The sequence below is a fragment of the Ovis aries genome, chromosome 16, assembly GCF_016772045.2.
Source record: "Ovis aries strain OAR_USU_Benz2616 breed Rambouillet chromosome 16, ARS-UI_Ramb_v3.0, whole genome shotgun sequence".
Classification (NCBI taxonomy): Eukaryota; Metazoa; Chordata; class Mammalia; order Artiodactyla; family Bovidae; genus Ovis; species Ovis aries.
In genome coordinates this window covers 38,614,078-38,630,183 of record NC_056069.1, presented here as the reverse complement: position 1 = coordinate 38,630,183, position 16,106 = coordinate 38,614,078, and the positions used below count along the sequence as shown (strand labels likewise).

The 16,106-nt window shown below is 39.7% G+C and overlaps 1 protein-coding gene across 12 annotated transcripts in view; it reads left to right on the top strand.

Moving 5' to 3' along the window:
• Positions 1–16,106, top strand: part of SPEF2 (sperm flagellar 2) — a 201,707-nt gene that overhangs the window by 89,984 nt on the left and 95,617 nt on the right. For all 12 annotated transcript variants that reach the window (XR_003591923.3, XR_009596799.1, XR_009596798.1 and 9 more), the window contains 2 exons: positions 4,095–4,262; positions 10,910–10,984. Coding sequence is in view for 7 of the 12 variants with exons in the window: in XM_027980125.3 (XP_027835926.2) it covers positions 4,095–4,262; positions 10,910–10,984 (243 nt within the window). In the remaining 5 variants the exon portion in view is untranslated. The remainder of the gene's footprint in view (positions 1–4,094; positions 4,263–10,909; positions 10,985–16,106) is intronic.

Here is a 16,106-nt window from a genome sequence, read left to right as displayed (position 1 = left end):
GCAAGTCAGGAAGCAACAGTTAGAACTGGAAATGGAACAACAGACCGGTTGCAAATCAGGAAAGGAGTATGTCAAGGCTGTATATTGTCACCCTGCTTATTTAACTTATATGCAGAGTACATCATGCAAAATGCTGGGCTGGGTGAGACACAAAGGGGAATCAAGATTGCCTGGAGAAATATTCATAACCTCAGATATGCAGGTGACACCACCCTATGGCAGAAAGGGAAGAAAAACTAAAGGGCCTTTTGATGAAAGTGAAAGAGGAGAATGAAAAAGTTGGCTTAAAGCTCAACATTCAGAAAACTAAGATCCTGGCATCTGGTCCTATCACTTCAAGGCAAATAGATAGGGAAAGAGTTTTTATTTGGGGAGGGGAACAGACTTTATTTTGCGGGGGGGCTCCAAAATCACTGCAGATGGTGACTGCAGCCATGAAATTAAAAGACGCTTACTCCTTGGAAGAAAAGTTATGACCAACCTAGACAGCATATTAAGAAGCAGAGACATTACTTTGCCAACAAAGGTCCGTCTAGGCAAGGCTATGGTTTTTCCAGTAGTCATGTATGGATGTGACAGTTGGACTATAAAAAAAGCTGAGTGCCAAAGATTGATGCTTTTGAACTGTGGTTGGAGAAGACTCTTGAGAGTCCCTTGGACTGCAAGGAGATAGAACCAATTTGTCTTAAAGGAAATCAGTCCTGAATATTCATTGGAAAGACAGATGCTGAAGCTGAAACTCCAATCCTGTGGCCACCTTATGCGAAGAATTGACTCATTGGAAAAGACCCTGATGTTAGGAAAGATTGAAGGCAAGAGGAGAAGGGGACAGCAGAGGATTAGATTGTTGGATGGCATCACCAACTCAATTGACATGAGTTTGAGTAGGTTCCAGGAGTTGGTGATGGACAGGGAGGCCTGGCGTGCTGCAGTCCATGGGGTTGCAAAGAGTCAGACATGACTGAGCGACTGAACCGAACTGAACTGTAGCTTCAAACATCTACAAATTTGAATCAGTGTTTTTACCAGCTATCAGACTCACTTCAACATTCTCCTAAAGGTTTTATATTCCAGTCACTTATTACATGAACAGAATCCACTGACACTTATTTAAGATTTACATTCCAATCCACTAATTATTTTTAAGAAATATTTTGGTCATTAAAATAATAAATATTTTCCAGTGCTCTGTACTTAGCATCCTGATTAAGTTAAAAACAAATAATAAAAGGATATGGTACTTCTATGAATAGTCTGCTGTTTTAAAATAATCATAATATACTGTTAAGTGGGAAAAATCAGGTTATATTTAAATTGTCGCTTTTTTGTTTTTAAAAGTATATCTATTATTAAATTTGAGCTTGCCAGGTGGATCAGTGGTAAAGAATCTGTCTATGCAGGAGACATGAGTTCTATCCCTGGGTTGGGAAGATTCCCTGGAGGCAACCCCCTCCAGTATTCCTGCTTGGCAAATCCCATGGACAGAGGAGCCTGGTGGGCTACAGTCCATGGGGTCGCAAAAGAGTCAGACATGACTAAGCGATTAAAACAACAGTAACAATTATTAAATGTATGTGCACAGAAAATAGTGACAATATAAGTTCAGTTCAGTTCAGTCACTCAGTCATGTCTGACTCTTTGTGACCCCATGAATCACAGCACGCCAGGCCTCCCTGTCCATCACCAGCTCTACTCAAACTCATGTCCATCAAGTCAGTGACGCCATCCAGCCATCTCATCCTCTGTTGTCGCCTTCTCCTCCTGCCCCCAATCCCTCTCAGCATCAGAGTCTTTTCCAATGAGTCAACTCTTCTCATGAGGTGGCCATAGTATTGGAGTTTCAGCTTCAGCATCAGTCCTTCCAATGAACACCCCGGACTGATCTCCTTTAGGATGGACTGGTTGAGTCTCCTTGCAGTCCAAGGGGCTCTCAAGAGTCTTCTCCAACAGCACAGTATACATATATATATATATATATATATATAAATGAAATTCAACTCAATAAATCTGAAGCTCTAACTGGCTTTATTCAACTATTCCTGACCAAACAATGTCCCATCTAACAACTAGAAGACACTCTGAAGGGAAGTAAAAAGTAGAAGTTTTCATAGACATGAGGGTGGAACAGGGAAGTCTTTAGCAAAAGGGGAGAAAAATGGTTATTTTGGGCCAGGACATCTTTTAGGGGAAGGGAACTGCAGGGGTCTTTGCCATGCAGATTGACTCTTCTTCTTTGATAAAGAGAGGAGGTGATATAGAGAGAGCCCCCATGACAGATCATCTCATTGGTGCGAACCAGAAAATTCCAAACTGATTGATTAAAATTATACTTCTGAGGAAGGTAGAAACTGCAACTGAGGCAGGTAGTATAGGTTTGGTATCATGGACTTTACTTATGTAGCACAAGTGATGCCATTTTGGGCTTATGGTTTTCTCTTCAACAATAATACAGTCTTTGATGAGGAGGGAAGAAGGAGGACAAAGAGAATTAACAAGAAATTTCTCTTTCAGCTTATTTGTCTACATTGTTGAGATTTTAAAGGCAGTAATTATAGATTACTTTCATAATCAGAAAATATATTAATTTCCAGTTTGAAAAAAATCCAATAAAACAAATCCTCCTTATCTTGCCAAGTTGAAAAGAATGATCTGAGGGCAATGGGAGAAATAGCCATACAAGGGTTTAGGTGTTCACTTTCATTGGTACAGGGGTAAAGTTGTGGCCATTTCCAGGGTGGAGCACTGGGAAGTCAGGGAGGGTGGGAAGGGCACACTGGGTAAGGTAAGCCTGAATCCAGAAGGGCAAAGGGCCCTGACAATTACAGGAGCCTAGACAATCCAGAAACACCCCCTCAGGACCCCAGAGCTGTCTCCTCTGCCTGGAACTCACACTCCCTCAATCTCTTCAAGCCTTTGCTCAATTGCCACCTCCTCAGTGGGTCTATCCTGCAAAGCAAGCCATTTAAACAAACTGTAAGAGCTGCCCCACAGCACTGCTGATGCCCTGCCCTCTGCTCTACGTACTTTCCCTAAAACACTTACCACCTTCCAGCTTCTTATGTGACTTACTTTATTCATCATGTTTATGGTTTGCAAGCTTCACAAGGCAGTGATCTTTCTCTTTTGTTTCACTTTTGTATCTCTGGCAGCCACAACTGTGCCTAGCATTGTTTGTATTACTATTATTTACAGTGTTGGTATAGTTTTACCTGTTGACAGTATTGGCTTGCGTGCATGCTCAGTCCCTTCAGTCTTGTCCAACTCTTTGCAAACCTATGGACCATAGCTTACCAGGCTCCTCTGTCCCTGGGATTCTTCTGGCAAGAATACTGAGTGGGTTTCCATGCCCACCTCCAGGGGAGGTTCCCTACCCAGGGATTGAGCCTGTGTCTTTTATGTCTCCTACATTGGCAGATGGGTTCTTTACCACCAGTGCCACCTGGGAAGCCCACAGTATTGGCATAGTTTTATCTTATTGTTATAAGGCTTCCTTTCCTTCAGGGCACAACTGAGATTGAATAACTAGCTAGTGCATGAATGGATGAATTTTGTTAAGCCTTATTTGAGTACTGAGCACCATTCTAAATGCTTTATATGTATTTACCCCTAGAAGTTGGTGCCGCATGCATTTCTGTTCCCTTCTATGTCTTCCCAATCCCCACCTCTTCTGTCATATTGCCCTTCACCTTCTCTTTAGGCTTTTTTCACCTCATTTATCCACTAGAAAATTTGACTTAATTCTTTACTTTCCTATCCCAGTATATTAGCTAATTCTAGATTGTTAGTTTTAAAGTCGGCACCCTCTCAGCAAGTCTTCTACCTGCTACAGATACACACACACACACACACACACACACACACACACACACACACACACACGTCATCACCATCTCCATCAGAGGCAGGGGAAATGGTATTTCTAACCAGACAGAGATGACGCCAGATGTCAGCTTCAAGGACTGGATAATTTAAAACATGAATTTAGCCTTAATTCAGTGAGAGCAATTTTATATTAAGTTAGGTTTATCTTAGTTTACATGAAATAGTAGGTGTCTGGAGCTGCTAATAAAGATCCACTCTTATCCTGTTTGAAGTGAAAAAGAAATTAGAAGAAAAGGAAGCTGAGAGAAAAGAAGAAGTTTCCCTGAGTGAGAAGACATCCCCTCCTCCTCCTCCCCCTCCGGAACCAGAGAAAGAGAAGGAAGTCCACCTTCCACAGGAGCGGTCCAAAACTCCTGCTGCAAAAGGAAAGCAAGCATCAGGTGATTGACAGAGTGATTGCTAACCCTGTCTACCAGTTTCTCGTTTTCACTTAGAAAGGAATTGTAAATGATAGTACCAGTCCATTTATCTATCAGTAGAGTCAGGCTTTGAACAGCATCCGTCATGTGAAAGGATGCTGTCTGCTCAGATGAAGTGAAGAGGCAGCAGTAGCTGAGAGCACGGCTATCCCAAAGCGCAAGTACCTGACCGTGTGGGATCTCTCCGTGTGGGCATCCTCATGCCCAGATCTACTGATTAGAATAAGACCACGGATGAGAGAAGGGGAGGCACAGAGAGAATAACCATAAGGAGCATAGAGCAGGTCAAGGGGATAGACTTCTGTTTGTTGGAGTGGTAAAGCTGAGTTTATGAAGACTGAGACCTCCTTACCAAAATGAGAACATAACCAGTTGCCCACAGAATAAGGGAACAAATCAACAGCATCCATTAGAGACTAGAATATATATGTAACTGTTATTCTTTTGTGCTTTGCAATTATAAAAGGCTAGAAACAAGCTCCAGACATCTCAGTAAACTTGTATCTTTACAACATATAGCATACATGGATAGTTTATATAGAGAATATTTTTTAGCTTAAGTTCTTTCTGTATCCTTAACCACTATGGACCATGAAATGGTAGAATATATAATGACAGAAGTGAAATGCTCAACTGTTGAAATGTTTGATACTGGGAGCATGACAGGATCAACTTAGTGCTGTGTATATGAAACAAACGTGACTTTAGTTTTTGGTTTCGGCTTTGTAAGTGGTCAACTGTGCAGTTATACAAGTCTACCTAGGTTTGCTTGTTATCATGTCATGATTGCATTTCTAAAGGCTATAATCTTTCTTCTTCATTGAGATCAGAGGTGGGCCTGATTTTTCAAAATTAAGCCTACTTATAGTAAACAAATAAATTTGAAAACTTTAATAACATTTATTATGGTCTACTAAAGACCATTATATTCCACAAAATGGGACTTAACTGAAGACAAAATACACAAAAATGTTTTTATCATATGAACAATAAAGCACAAAGCATTTAATTAAACATACCTACTTTTTCCCTTTAAAAAACAAAGCAGAGGTCTGGAGGACTAATGGAAACCTTAAAAATGCTATTTAACTGGGAAAGACAATTTCCACAGAGGCTCAAGGGGGCCTGGCATTGTCCACCCAGGCCTCAAACCCAAGACCATGGCCTTCCCTCCCTTTCTTCACCTCAGCCTCATGACCAGGAGTATCTATGTACTGGAGCCATTCCCTGAAACCAGTCTCTAGCAATCGTTTAAGTTTCTTAAGTTTGCTTGTGAATTTAAAATTGTATAGTTGAATACTGTGCATTTGGAGGAATAATAAAGCTGTTGTTGCTTCAAAGAGTGGTTGTATCTGTCTCCTTCTTCCAGCAAGGGCAGGAGTACTGCCTGAGCTTTGAAAATGCACAGAAGGGTTCACCCCCAGAGGCCTAATTACTGCCTTCCAACGGTAAGGCATCACTCTGAGATCTCAGTGCTAGTAAATGCGGATGGGGCCACAGCATAGGCCACATTGCCCTTACAGCTCAGGGAAGCTGGGATAAGCAGTTTTATGGAGGGAAGTTCCCAGCAGGTTTATTTATATTTATATTTAAAAACGTAGTGTTTTTCAAAAGAACGCATTTTCAGAACTGAAAGCCAGAGGCTTCTGAACAAGCTCAAAGCAAATATCCAATTACAATTTTCTTTAAAAGTTGAGAAATTATTTACTAAAAAAAAAAAAGCCAAGGTGGAAATGGGGTAAAAAAGGAAGCACTGTACACTGAGTACTAAAGGTCATTTTGCTCAAATACAGCTCTACAATGGAAACAGTGAGAGACTATTTTGGGGGGCTCCAAAATCACTGCAGATGGTGACAGCAGCCATAAAATTAAAAGACACTTGCTCCTTGGAAGAAAAGCTATGACCAACCTAGACAGCATATTAAAAAGCAGAGACATTACTTTGCCAACAAAGGTCTGTTTAGTCAAAGCTATGGTTTTTCCAGTAGACATGTATGGTTGTTAGAGTTGAACTATAAAGAAAGCTGAGTGACCCAAAATTGATGCTTTTGAGCTGTGGTTGGAGAAGATTCTTGAGAGTCCTTTGGACTGCAAAGAGACAGAACCAGTTCATCCTAAAGGAAATCAGTCCTGAATATTCACTGGAAGGACTGATGCTGAAGCTGAAACTCCAATACGTTGGCCGTTGACTCTTTGGAAAAGACCTTCATGCTGGGAAAGACTGAAGGCAGGAGGAGAAGGGGATGATAGAGGATGAGATGGTTGGATGGCATCACCAACTCAATGGACAGGAGTTTGAGTAAGTTCCAGGAGTTGGTGATGGACAGGGAAGCCTGGTGTACTGCAGTCCATGGGGTCCCAAAGAGTCGGACATGACTGAGCAACTGAACTGAACTGAACTGACAGTTCTACACTGTGTATGGGTTTGTTGACCTGGAATGAATAGAGTGTCAAATATTTCTCCAGTGAAAATGGGTTTATTCAGAATTAGCAGGGAATGATAATGCAGGGTCTGCAACTATGGCAAGCCCTATATAAGTCCTCGTATGACAAGGGAAGGAGAATGCTTCTATGGAGAGAAAAGGAAGTTGGAAGGTCCATAGTGCCCCAAGAGTCCATGGCTTTTCATTGGCTAAATCCATCAGGAAAGAAGAGGAATCATTCTTCCTCCTGTTGGGTAATACTGTCCTCTTAGGGCCAAAGTTCTCCCCCGCTTTTGGTTTCTCAACTCTGTTTAATTGTGATTTCCTTTTTTTAAAATTGTGATTTCTGTTTATTAATTTTTTACAGTTCTGAATTTTTAAAACTTCACAATTTTGTTCCATTAAAGGGTTTATTATCAAGTCCACTATCAAATGTCAGAATGTAATTTAAAACTAAAGTTCTGAGTGTGACAAAGCATGGTAGTGCAATCCATGCCACTAAGAGTATATTTGGAGATTTCAGAATACATTTTGGAAATAATTTTCTCAAATAGGCAGAATTCATGCTACTCCCAGGAGAAATTAAACTTGCTCACAGTATTTTCTACGTTCAGCATCTCAGGTGTCCCTATTTTCACCCCCTTTTCTGTTACCTTCTGCTAAAGTTTGGAGCTAAAATGTTGGTTACCCAGAGTATTGTTATTAAAGGTACTAAGAGGTTATCTTACAAATAGCTGTGAAAAGAAGAGAAGTGAAAAGCAAAGGAGAAAAGGAAAGATATAAGCATCTGAATGCAGAGTTCCGAAGAATAGCAAGAAGAGATAAGAAAGCCTTCTTCAGCGATCAATGCAAAGAAATAGAGGAAAACAACAGAATGGGAAAGACTAGAGATCTCTTCAAGAAAATTAGAGATACCAAGAGAACATTTCATGCAAAGATGGGCTCGATAAAGGACAGAAATGGTATGGACCTAACAGAAGCAGAAGATATTAAGAAGAGGTGGCAGGAATATACAGAAGAACTTCACGACCTGGATAATCACGATGGTGTGATCACTCATCTACAGCCAGACATCCTGGAATGTGAAGTCAAGTGGGCCTTAGAAAGCATCACTATGAACAAAGCTAGTGGAGGTGATGGAATTCCAGTGGAGCTATTTCAAATCCTGAAAGATGAATCTGTGAAAGTGCTGCACTCAATATGCCAGCAGTGGCCACAGGACTGGAAAAGGTCAGTTTTCATTCCAATCCCAATGAAAGGCAATGCCAAAGAATGCTCAAACTACTGAACAACTGCACTCATCTCACACGCTAGTAAAGTAATGCTCAAAATTCTCCAAGCCAGGCTTCAACAATATGTGAACCATGAACTTCCTGATGTTCAAGCTGATTTTAGAAAAGGCAGAGGAACCAGAGATCAAATTGCCAACATCCGATGGATCATCAAAAATGCAAGAGAGTTCCAAGAAAATATCTATTTCTGCTTTATTGACTATGCCAAAGTCTTTGACTGTGTGGATCACATTCAACTGTGGAAAATTCTGAAAGAGATGGGAATACCAGACCACCTGACCTGCCTCTTGAGAAATCTGTATGCAGGTCAGGAAGCAACAGTTAGAACTGGACATGGAACAACAGACTGGTTCCAAATAGGAAAAGGAGTACATCAAGGCTGTATATTGTCACCCTGCTTATTTAACTTCTATGCAGAGTACATCATGAGAAACACTGGACTGGAAGAAACACAGGCTGGAATCAAGATTGCCAGGAGAAATATCAATAACCTCAGATATGCAGATGACACCACCCGTATGGCAGAAAGTGAAGAGGAACTAAAAAGCCTCTTGATGAAAGTGAAAGAGGATAGTGAAAAAGTTGGCTTAAAGCTCAACATTCAGAAAACGAAGATCATGGCATCCATTCCCATCACTTCATGGGAAATAGATGGGGAAACAGTGGAAACAGTGTCAGACTTTATTTTTGGGGGGCTCCAAAATCACTGCAGATGGTGATTGCAGCCATGAGATTAAAAGACACTTACTCCTTGGAAGAAAAGGTATGACCAACCTAGATAGCATATTCAAAAGCAGAGACATTACTTTGCCAACAAAGGTCCGTAAGTCAGGGCTATGGTTTTTCCAGTGGTCATGTATGGATGTGAGAGTTGGACTGTGAAGAAGGCTGAGTACCGAAGAATTGATGCTTTTGAACTGTGGTGTTGGAGAAGACTCTTGAGAGTCCTTTGAACTGCAAGGAGATCCAACCGGTCCATTCTGAAGGAGATCAGCCCTGGGATTTCTTTGGAAGGAATGATGCTAAAGCTGAAACTCCAGTACTTTGGCCACCTCATGCGAAGAGTTGACTCATTGGAAAAGACTCTGATGCTGGGAGGGATTGGGGTCAGGAGGAGAAGGGGACAACAGAGGATGAGATGGCTGGATGGCATCACAGACTCGACGGACGTGAGTCTGAGTGAACTCTGGGAGATGGTGATGGACAGGGAGGCCTGGCGTGCTGCGATTCATGGGGTCGCAAAGAGTCGGACATGACTGAGCAACTGAACTGAACTGAACTGAACTGAAGAGGTTATCTAGACTTTTTTTATTAACCTTACCTCTAAAAAAGAAAACCTAATTCAAACCTTTGGATTTATTTATTTATGAATGAGTTTGGTGTTTAACTATTTAACTCTTGGATGTTTAAAAGTACTTTTATAGAGATTAACAAAAGAGGTTGTCTTATTTCTATGGAATCTTTTTTTTTTGGAGCTGATATATTTAAACATAAGTGATATGTTATGCATTTACACATTCTTATAACTGTCACTTCAAAATACGAAGAATAGGTCAGACAAACTCTATCACAGACATTTAAATTGCCCCATATGTGCATCCTTATGACGAGGGGGAACAAACTGTAACCTAAGACAAACGGAGAAAGATGACTGAACTTGTTTCATGAATTATGTGGGATGTAGTGATGTTTTTCAAAGACCAAATTATTATTTGGGAAATCTTATTAACCTCCTGGTCATCAGTTTCCCATTTCCCCATTTCCAGCATGTCTTTTAATTAGATTCCAGGGAATCCAATGTATATATTCCCAAACAATCCTTTGTATTACAAGTTACAGTCAAGGCACAATGGAATGTAAAAGTCACAAAGCAACCAAGTATGGGGTCAAGAGAACTTCAAGAATGTGCCATATCAAAACAATGTGTTTATTTAACTCTCCTTCAAAGTGTTTTGGCATCATTCTTATTATAGATCCAATCATCTTATTGTATAACAATCATTTCAGTGAACTATCTCCAAATACTAATAGAGCCATCTGCCTCAAATTTACTTGTGACTAACTTTTAAAACTCTGCATGTATGTTGCATTAAAGAGTTTATAATCAAACTCACTGACAAACCTAGACAGTGTGTTAAAAGCAAAGACATCACTTTGCTGACAAAGGTCTGTATGGTTAAATCTATAGTCTTTCCAATGGTCACATACTGTGGTGAGAGGTGGACCATAAAGAAGGCAGAGCACCGAAGAACTGATGCTTTTGAACTATGGTGCTGGACAAGACTGTTGAGAGTCCCTTGAACAGCAAGGAGATCAAACCAGTCAATCTTAAAAGAAATCAACCCTGAATACTCACTGGAAGGATTGATGCTAAAGTTGAATCTCCAATACTTTGGGCACCTGATCGGAAGTGCTGACTCATTGGAAAAGACCCTGATGCTGGGAGAGATTGAAGGCAGAAGGAGAAGAGGGTGACAGAGGATGAGATGGTTGGATGACATCACCAACAGAATGGACATGAATTTGGACAAACTCTGGGAAATGATGAGGGATGGGGAAGCCTGGTGTGCTGCAGTCCATGGGGTCAAAAAGAGTCGGGCGTGACTTAGCAACTGAACAACAACAATCAAATTCACTACCAAATGCTGATGTTAAACTTAGGACTCAACTTCTCAATGTCACAAAATAGGATAGTCCTATCAGGGTTGTCATTCAAGAATTTTCAATCCATAGTCTAACTTCAGATTAATTCTAACTCACAGTAAAGGTCTGAGCCATTTTAGGCAGTTCACAAATATAGCTGTTTTGAGAAATCACATTTGATTGCTTACAAATCGTAACCTAGCTATCAGAAAAAATCATAAATGATATTTATGTGTTAAATTTTGTTTAGAACCCCTGCATGGTAATCGAGAACCTCTTCAGGAAGGAAAAGGGAAGAAAAGTGAAACTTCACTCAAAAGAAAAGGTACAGATTAAGATAAATATGATTAAGTATAATCCTGCATTTTATAACTCTCAGTGAAAATAATGATATTTATGTAGTAATGTACATTCTTTCAGGCATTTGTAAATCATAAACCCTTGCCAAAGAAAACCTCAGTCTTTCTGTAACCTGGCTCTTAGCAAAGGTCCTGCTGAGGAAAGTGATGCCTGTGAGGAATAATTTAGCAAATATACAAGAGTACTGGAGTGGGGTGCCATTGCTTTCTCTGATATTTAAGATACAAAATATTCAATCATCATAGATATTATAAAGGTTATCCTTGGGCTAAGTTATGCCATCAGAAAACTACATGCTGAACCATATTTTCTTGGAAAGCTTCCATGAAATTGCTTTCACTGATAAGTTCTTTGATATAAAGTCCTCAACACAACAGCAGTGGAGATGAAACTTTCATTATACTAATAATAACCTGGTATTTCATTTTCTGAAGGGATAGTATGCCCATTACATCATTCACTGGCCTCTGTGTAAAATCCTAGGTGGGAAATTTCATTCAGAAGAAAGGGACTGGAAAATTTTTCTTCCTCTACATGGCTAAATAATTAGTGCCTCTAAATGATAGCACTGCCTTTTCTATACTGGCTGTCTAGAAATAAAAACCAAATTAGCATCTAAGATTTTAGTTTCTAAGCAAGGACCTATATCCTGGAGTCTGCTTTCTAATTCCTCTCTTTGCTTTGACCTCCTAATTTAGTTTGTATTTTTCCTGATCTAGTTTCATTTATTTTCTATCTTAACTGTTTCTGTGAAATAAGGGGGATAAAATTTTGTAAATAATTGATAGTTGGCAGAAGAAACGCCAGGCTCTTAAAAGCATATTAGTTACATTGTATGTTGAAGCCACCGGACTTCCCAGATGGCTCAATGATAAAGAATCCTCCTGCCAACACAGGAGACACAGGTTCGATCCCTGGGTTGGGAAGATCCCATGGAAAAGAAAATGGAAACCTGCTCCAGTATTTTTGCCTGGTGGACTATAGTCCATGGGGTTGCAGAAGAGTCAATCATGACTTAGTGACTAAACAACAATAGTGTTGAAGCTGCTACACGTGTGCCTGCTCAATCTTTAAGTTGTGTCTGACTCTTTGCAACTCCATGGACTGTAACCCTACAGGCTTCTTTGTCCAAGGAATTTCTCAGGCAAGACTACTGGAGGGAGTTACCATTTTCTTCTTCAGCGAATCTGCTCAGCCTAGGAATCGAACCCACATCTCCTGCATTGGCAGGTGAACTCTTTACCACTGAGCCACCAGGAAAGCCCTGGAGCTGCTACCGCAACAAATCAAAGGTTGAAATGCAGTTATGGACACATGCAGTTGACTTCTGCGGAGTACATGCTCGGGGGCTGTCATGATGTACTACTGCTTAATTTTTCATTACAGATTGCCAGTGCAATAGCAGCCCAAGAATGTGCAATGTTCACAAAATGATGGGCTTAAAAGAATCTCTATTTTGGCATTCAAAAATGCATACCCATAATTCTCAAAGCATCTCACCCTTTTCTGATTGTATAACCTGATAGGTTTATGTAACTAGTCATTGTTGAGTTAACATTGGTGAGATTAAAAATTTAGCTAGAGTTCTGGCTATAATTTATGATATGCTTTCTCTCACCTGTTTACAGATAGGAGAATAATCCCTTACTTTCTCATTGTGATCAGCAAAAGCAAATGAAGGATCTGCACAGAATCATCAAAAATAGAAATCAAATATACTTATGCATTGTTGTGGTTTTTCAGTCGCTCAGTCATGTCCAACTTTTTGTGATCCCAAGGACTGCAGCACACCAGGCTTCCCTGTCCTTCACTACCTCTCAGGGTTTGCTCAAACTCATGTCCATTGAGTCAGTGATGCTATCCAACCATCTTATCCTCTGTCATCCCCTTCTCTTCCTGCCCTCATTCTTTGCCAGCATCAGGGTCTTTTCCAATGAATGAGCTCTTCACATCAAGGCCAAAGTATTGGAGCCTCAGCTTCAGCATCAGTCCTTCCAATGAATATTCAGGGTCAATTTCCTTTAGGATTGACTGGTTTGATCTCCTTGCAGTCCAAGGGACTCTCAAGAGTCTTCTTCAGCACTGCAATTTGAAAGCATAAATTTTTAGGTCGTCAGCCTTCCTGATGGTCCAACTCTCACATCCATACATAACTACTGGAAAAGCTATGGCTTTGACTATACAGACTTTTGTCAGCTGTCGGTGAAGTAATGTCTCTGCTCTTTAATATGCTGTCTAGGTTTGTCATAACTTTCCTTCCAAGGAACAAGAATCTTTTAATTTTATGGCTGCAGCCACCATAGACAGTCATGTTGGAGCCCAAGGAAATAAAATCTGTCACTGTTTCCACATTTTTCCTTCTATTTGCTATAAAGTGATAGGACCAGATGCCAGTATCCTAGTTTTTTGAATGTTGAGCTTTAAGCTAGCTTTTTCATTCTCCTCTATCTCCCTCATCAAAAGATTCTTTAGCTCCTCTTCACTTTCTGCCATTAGAGTGGTATTATCTGCATATCTGAGGTTGATAATTCTCCTGGGAATCTTGATTCTTGCTTGTAATTCATCCAGCCCAGCATTTCGCATGATGTACTCTGCATATAAGTTAAATAAGCAGGGTGACATTATACAACCTTGACATACTTCTTTCCCAATTTTGAATTAGTCCTTTGTTACATGTCTGGTTCTAACTGTTGCTTCTTGACCTGTATACAGGTTTCTCTGGAGACAGGTAAGGTGCTCTGGCTTTCACATCCCTTTAAGAATTTTCCACAGTTTGTTGTGATCCACACAGGCAAAAGCTTTAGTGTAGTCAATGAAGCAGTAGATGTTTTTCTGAAATTCCTTTGTTTTCTCTATGATCTAACAAACGTTGGCAATTGATTTCTTGTTCTCTGCCTTTTCTAAACTCAGCTTGTACATCTGGAAGTTCTCTGTTCACATACTGCTGAAGCCTAGCTTGAAGGATCTTGAGCATTACCTTGCTAGTGTGTGAGATGAGCACAACTGTATGGTAGCTTGAAAATTCTTTGACATTGCTTTTCTTTGGAATTAAAATGAAAACTTACCTTTTCCAGTCCTGTCCAAATCAAGTTAGACCTAATAATGCACATGCTTTGAGAGCATCTTTAGGTAAAAGTAGACTCAAATGAACCGTAAGCAAATACAACTTCAACCAGCAAAATATATATTCATTTAAATCATGCAGTTTGCTCAGTTTAAGTAAATTCAAGAACTCTTTTTTCTTTTATTTTACTAGTCTGTTTCTATTTCCATAAACATAGTTTCTACTGTATTGAATATTTGAAATAGATGAACTCTTGATCAAGATTTAGAAGTCTTTCTTCTACGTAGAAGTACTGTTGTTTTGGCATGTATAACAATTTACTTCATTAAGAACAAGTCTTAGTAATTTTAATTCTTTATATTTGGAACTAATACCTTTGGGAGGTGAATACTATTAATTGGTTAACTGCTTACTTCACAAGCTATTTGATACCAATTAATTATATGGAAAGCATGGCTTGAGGAGCCACCTCCTTTTTCCTTCCTTCAAACTTATCCTTGTTTCCTATTGTTGGCATATTTGACTCATCTTTATTTTTCTCTGCATATTAAATCAATCCCTACCCTTCTCCCTGCTAATCTTGACACTGAAATGCCATTTGCAATTGTATTTATGGTATTCTTTTTTTTTTTTTTACTTTATTTTACTTTACAATACTGTATTGGTTTTTCCATAAATCAGCATGAATCCACCACGGGTGTATATGAGTTCCCAATCCTGAACCCCCCTCCCACCTCCCTCCCCATGCCATCTCTCTGGGTCGTCCCAGTGCACCAGCCCCAAGCATCCTGTATCCTGCATCGAACCTAGACTGGCGATTCGTTTCTTATATGATATTATACATGTTTCAATGCCATTCTCCCAAATCATCCCACCCTCTCCCTCTCCCACAGAGTCCAAAAGACTGTTCTATACATCTGTGTCTCTTTTGCTATCTTGCATACAGGGTTATTGTTACCATCTTTCTAAATTCTATATATATGCGTTAGTATACTGTATTGGTGTTTTTCTTTCTGGCTTACTTCACTCTGTATAATCGGCTCCAGTTTCCTCCACCTCATTAGAACTGATTCAAGTGTATTCTTTTTAATGGCTGAGTAATGCTCCATTGTGTATATGTACCACAGCTTTCTTATCCATTCATCTGCTGATGGACATCTAGGTTGCTTCCATGTCCTGGCTATTATAAACAGTGCTGCAATGAACATTGGGGTACACGTGTCTTTTTCAATTCTGGTTTTCTTGGTGTGTATGCCCAGCAGTGGGATTGCTGGGTCATAAGGCAGTTCTCTTTCCAGTTTTTTAAGGAATATCCACACTGTTCTCCATAGTGGCTGTACTAGCTTACATTCCCACCAACAGTATAAGAGGGTTCCCTTTTCTCCACACCCTCTCCAGCATTTATTGCTTGTAGACTTTTGGATCACAACCATTCTGACTGGTGTGAAATGGTACATCATTGTGGTCTTGATTTGCATTTCTCTAATAATGAGTGATGTTGAGCATCTTTTCATGTGTTTGTTAGCCATCTGTAAGTCTTCTTTGGAGAAATATCTATTTAGTTCTTTGGCCCATTTTTTGATTGGGTCATTTATTTTTCTGGAATTGAGCTGCATGAGTTGCTTGTTTATTTTTGAGATTAGTTGTTTGTCAGTTGTTTCATTTGCTATTATTTTCTCCCATTCTGAGTGCTGTCTTTTCACCTTGCTTACAGCTTCCTTGTTGTGCAGAAGCTTTTAATTTTAATTAGATCCCATTTGTTTATTTTAACTTTTATTTCCAGTATTCTGGGAGGTGGGTCATAGAGGATCCTGCTGTAATTTATGTTGGAGAGTGTTTTGCCTAAGTTCTCTGTATTTATGGTATTCTTAAAGAATTTATTAACTTCAACCATTTCCCATGGCTCTATTTTATTCCTTCATAAAATAAGGACTTTTCTACTCTGTGACCTTACATAGGAGGTATTACATAAGGGCTAATTGAAGAATTTTCCTTAATCAACCAATTTCAGAAAAATACTGTG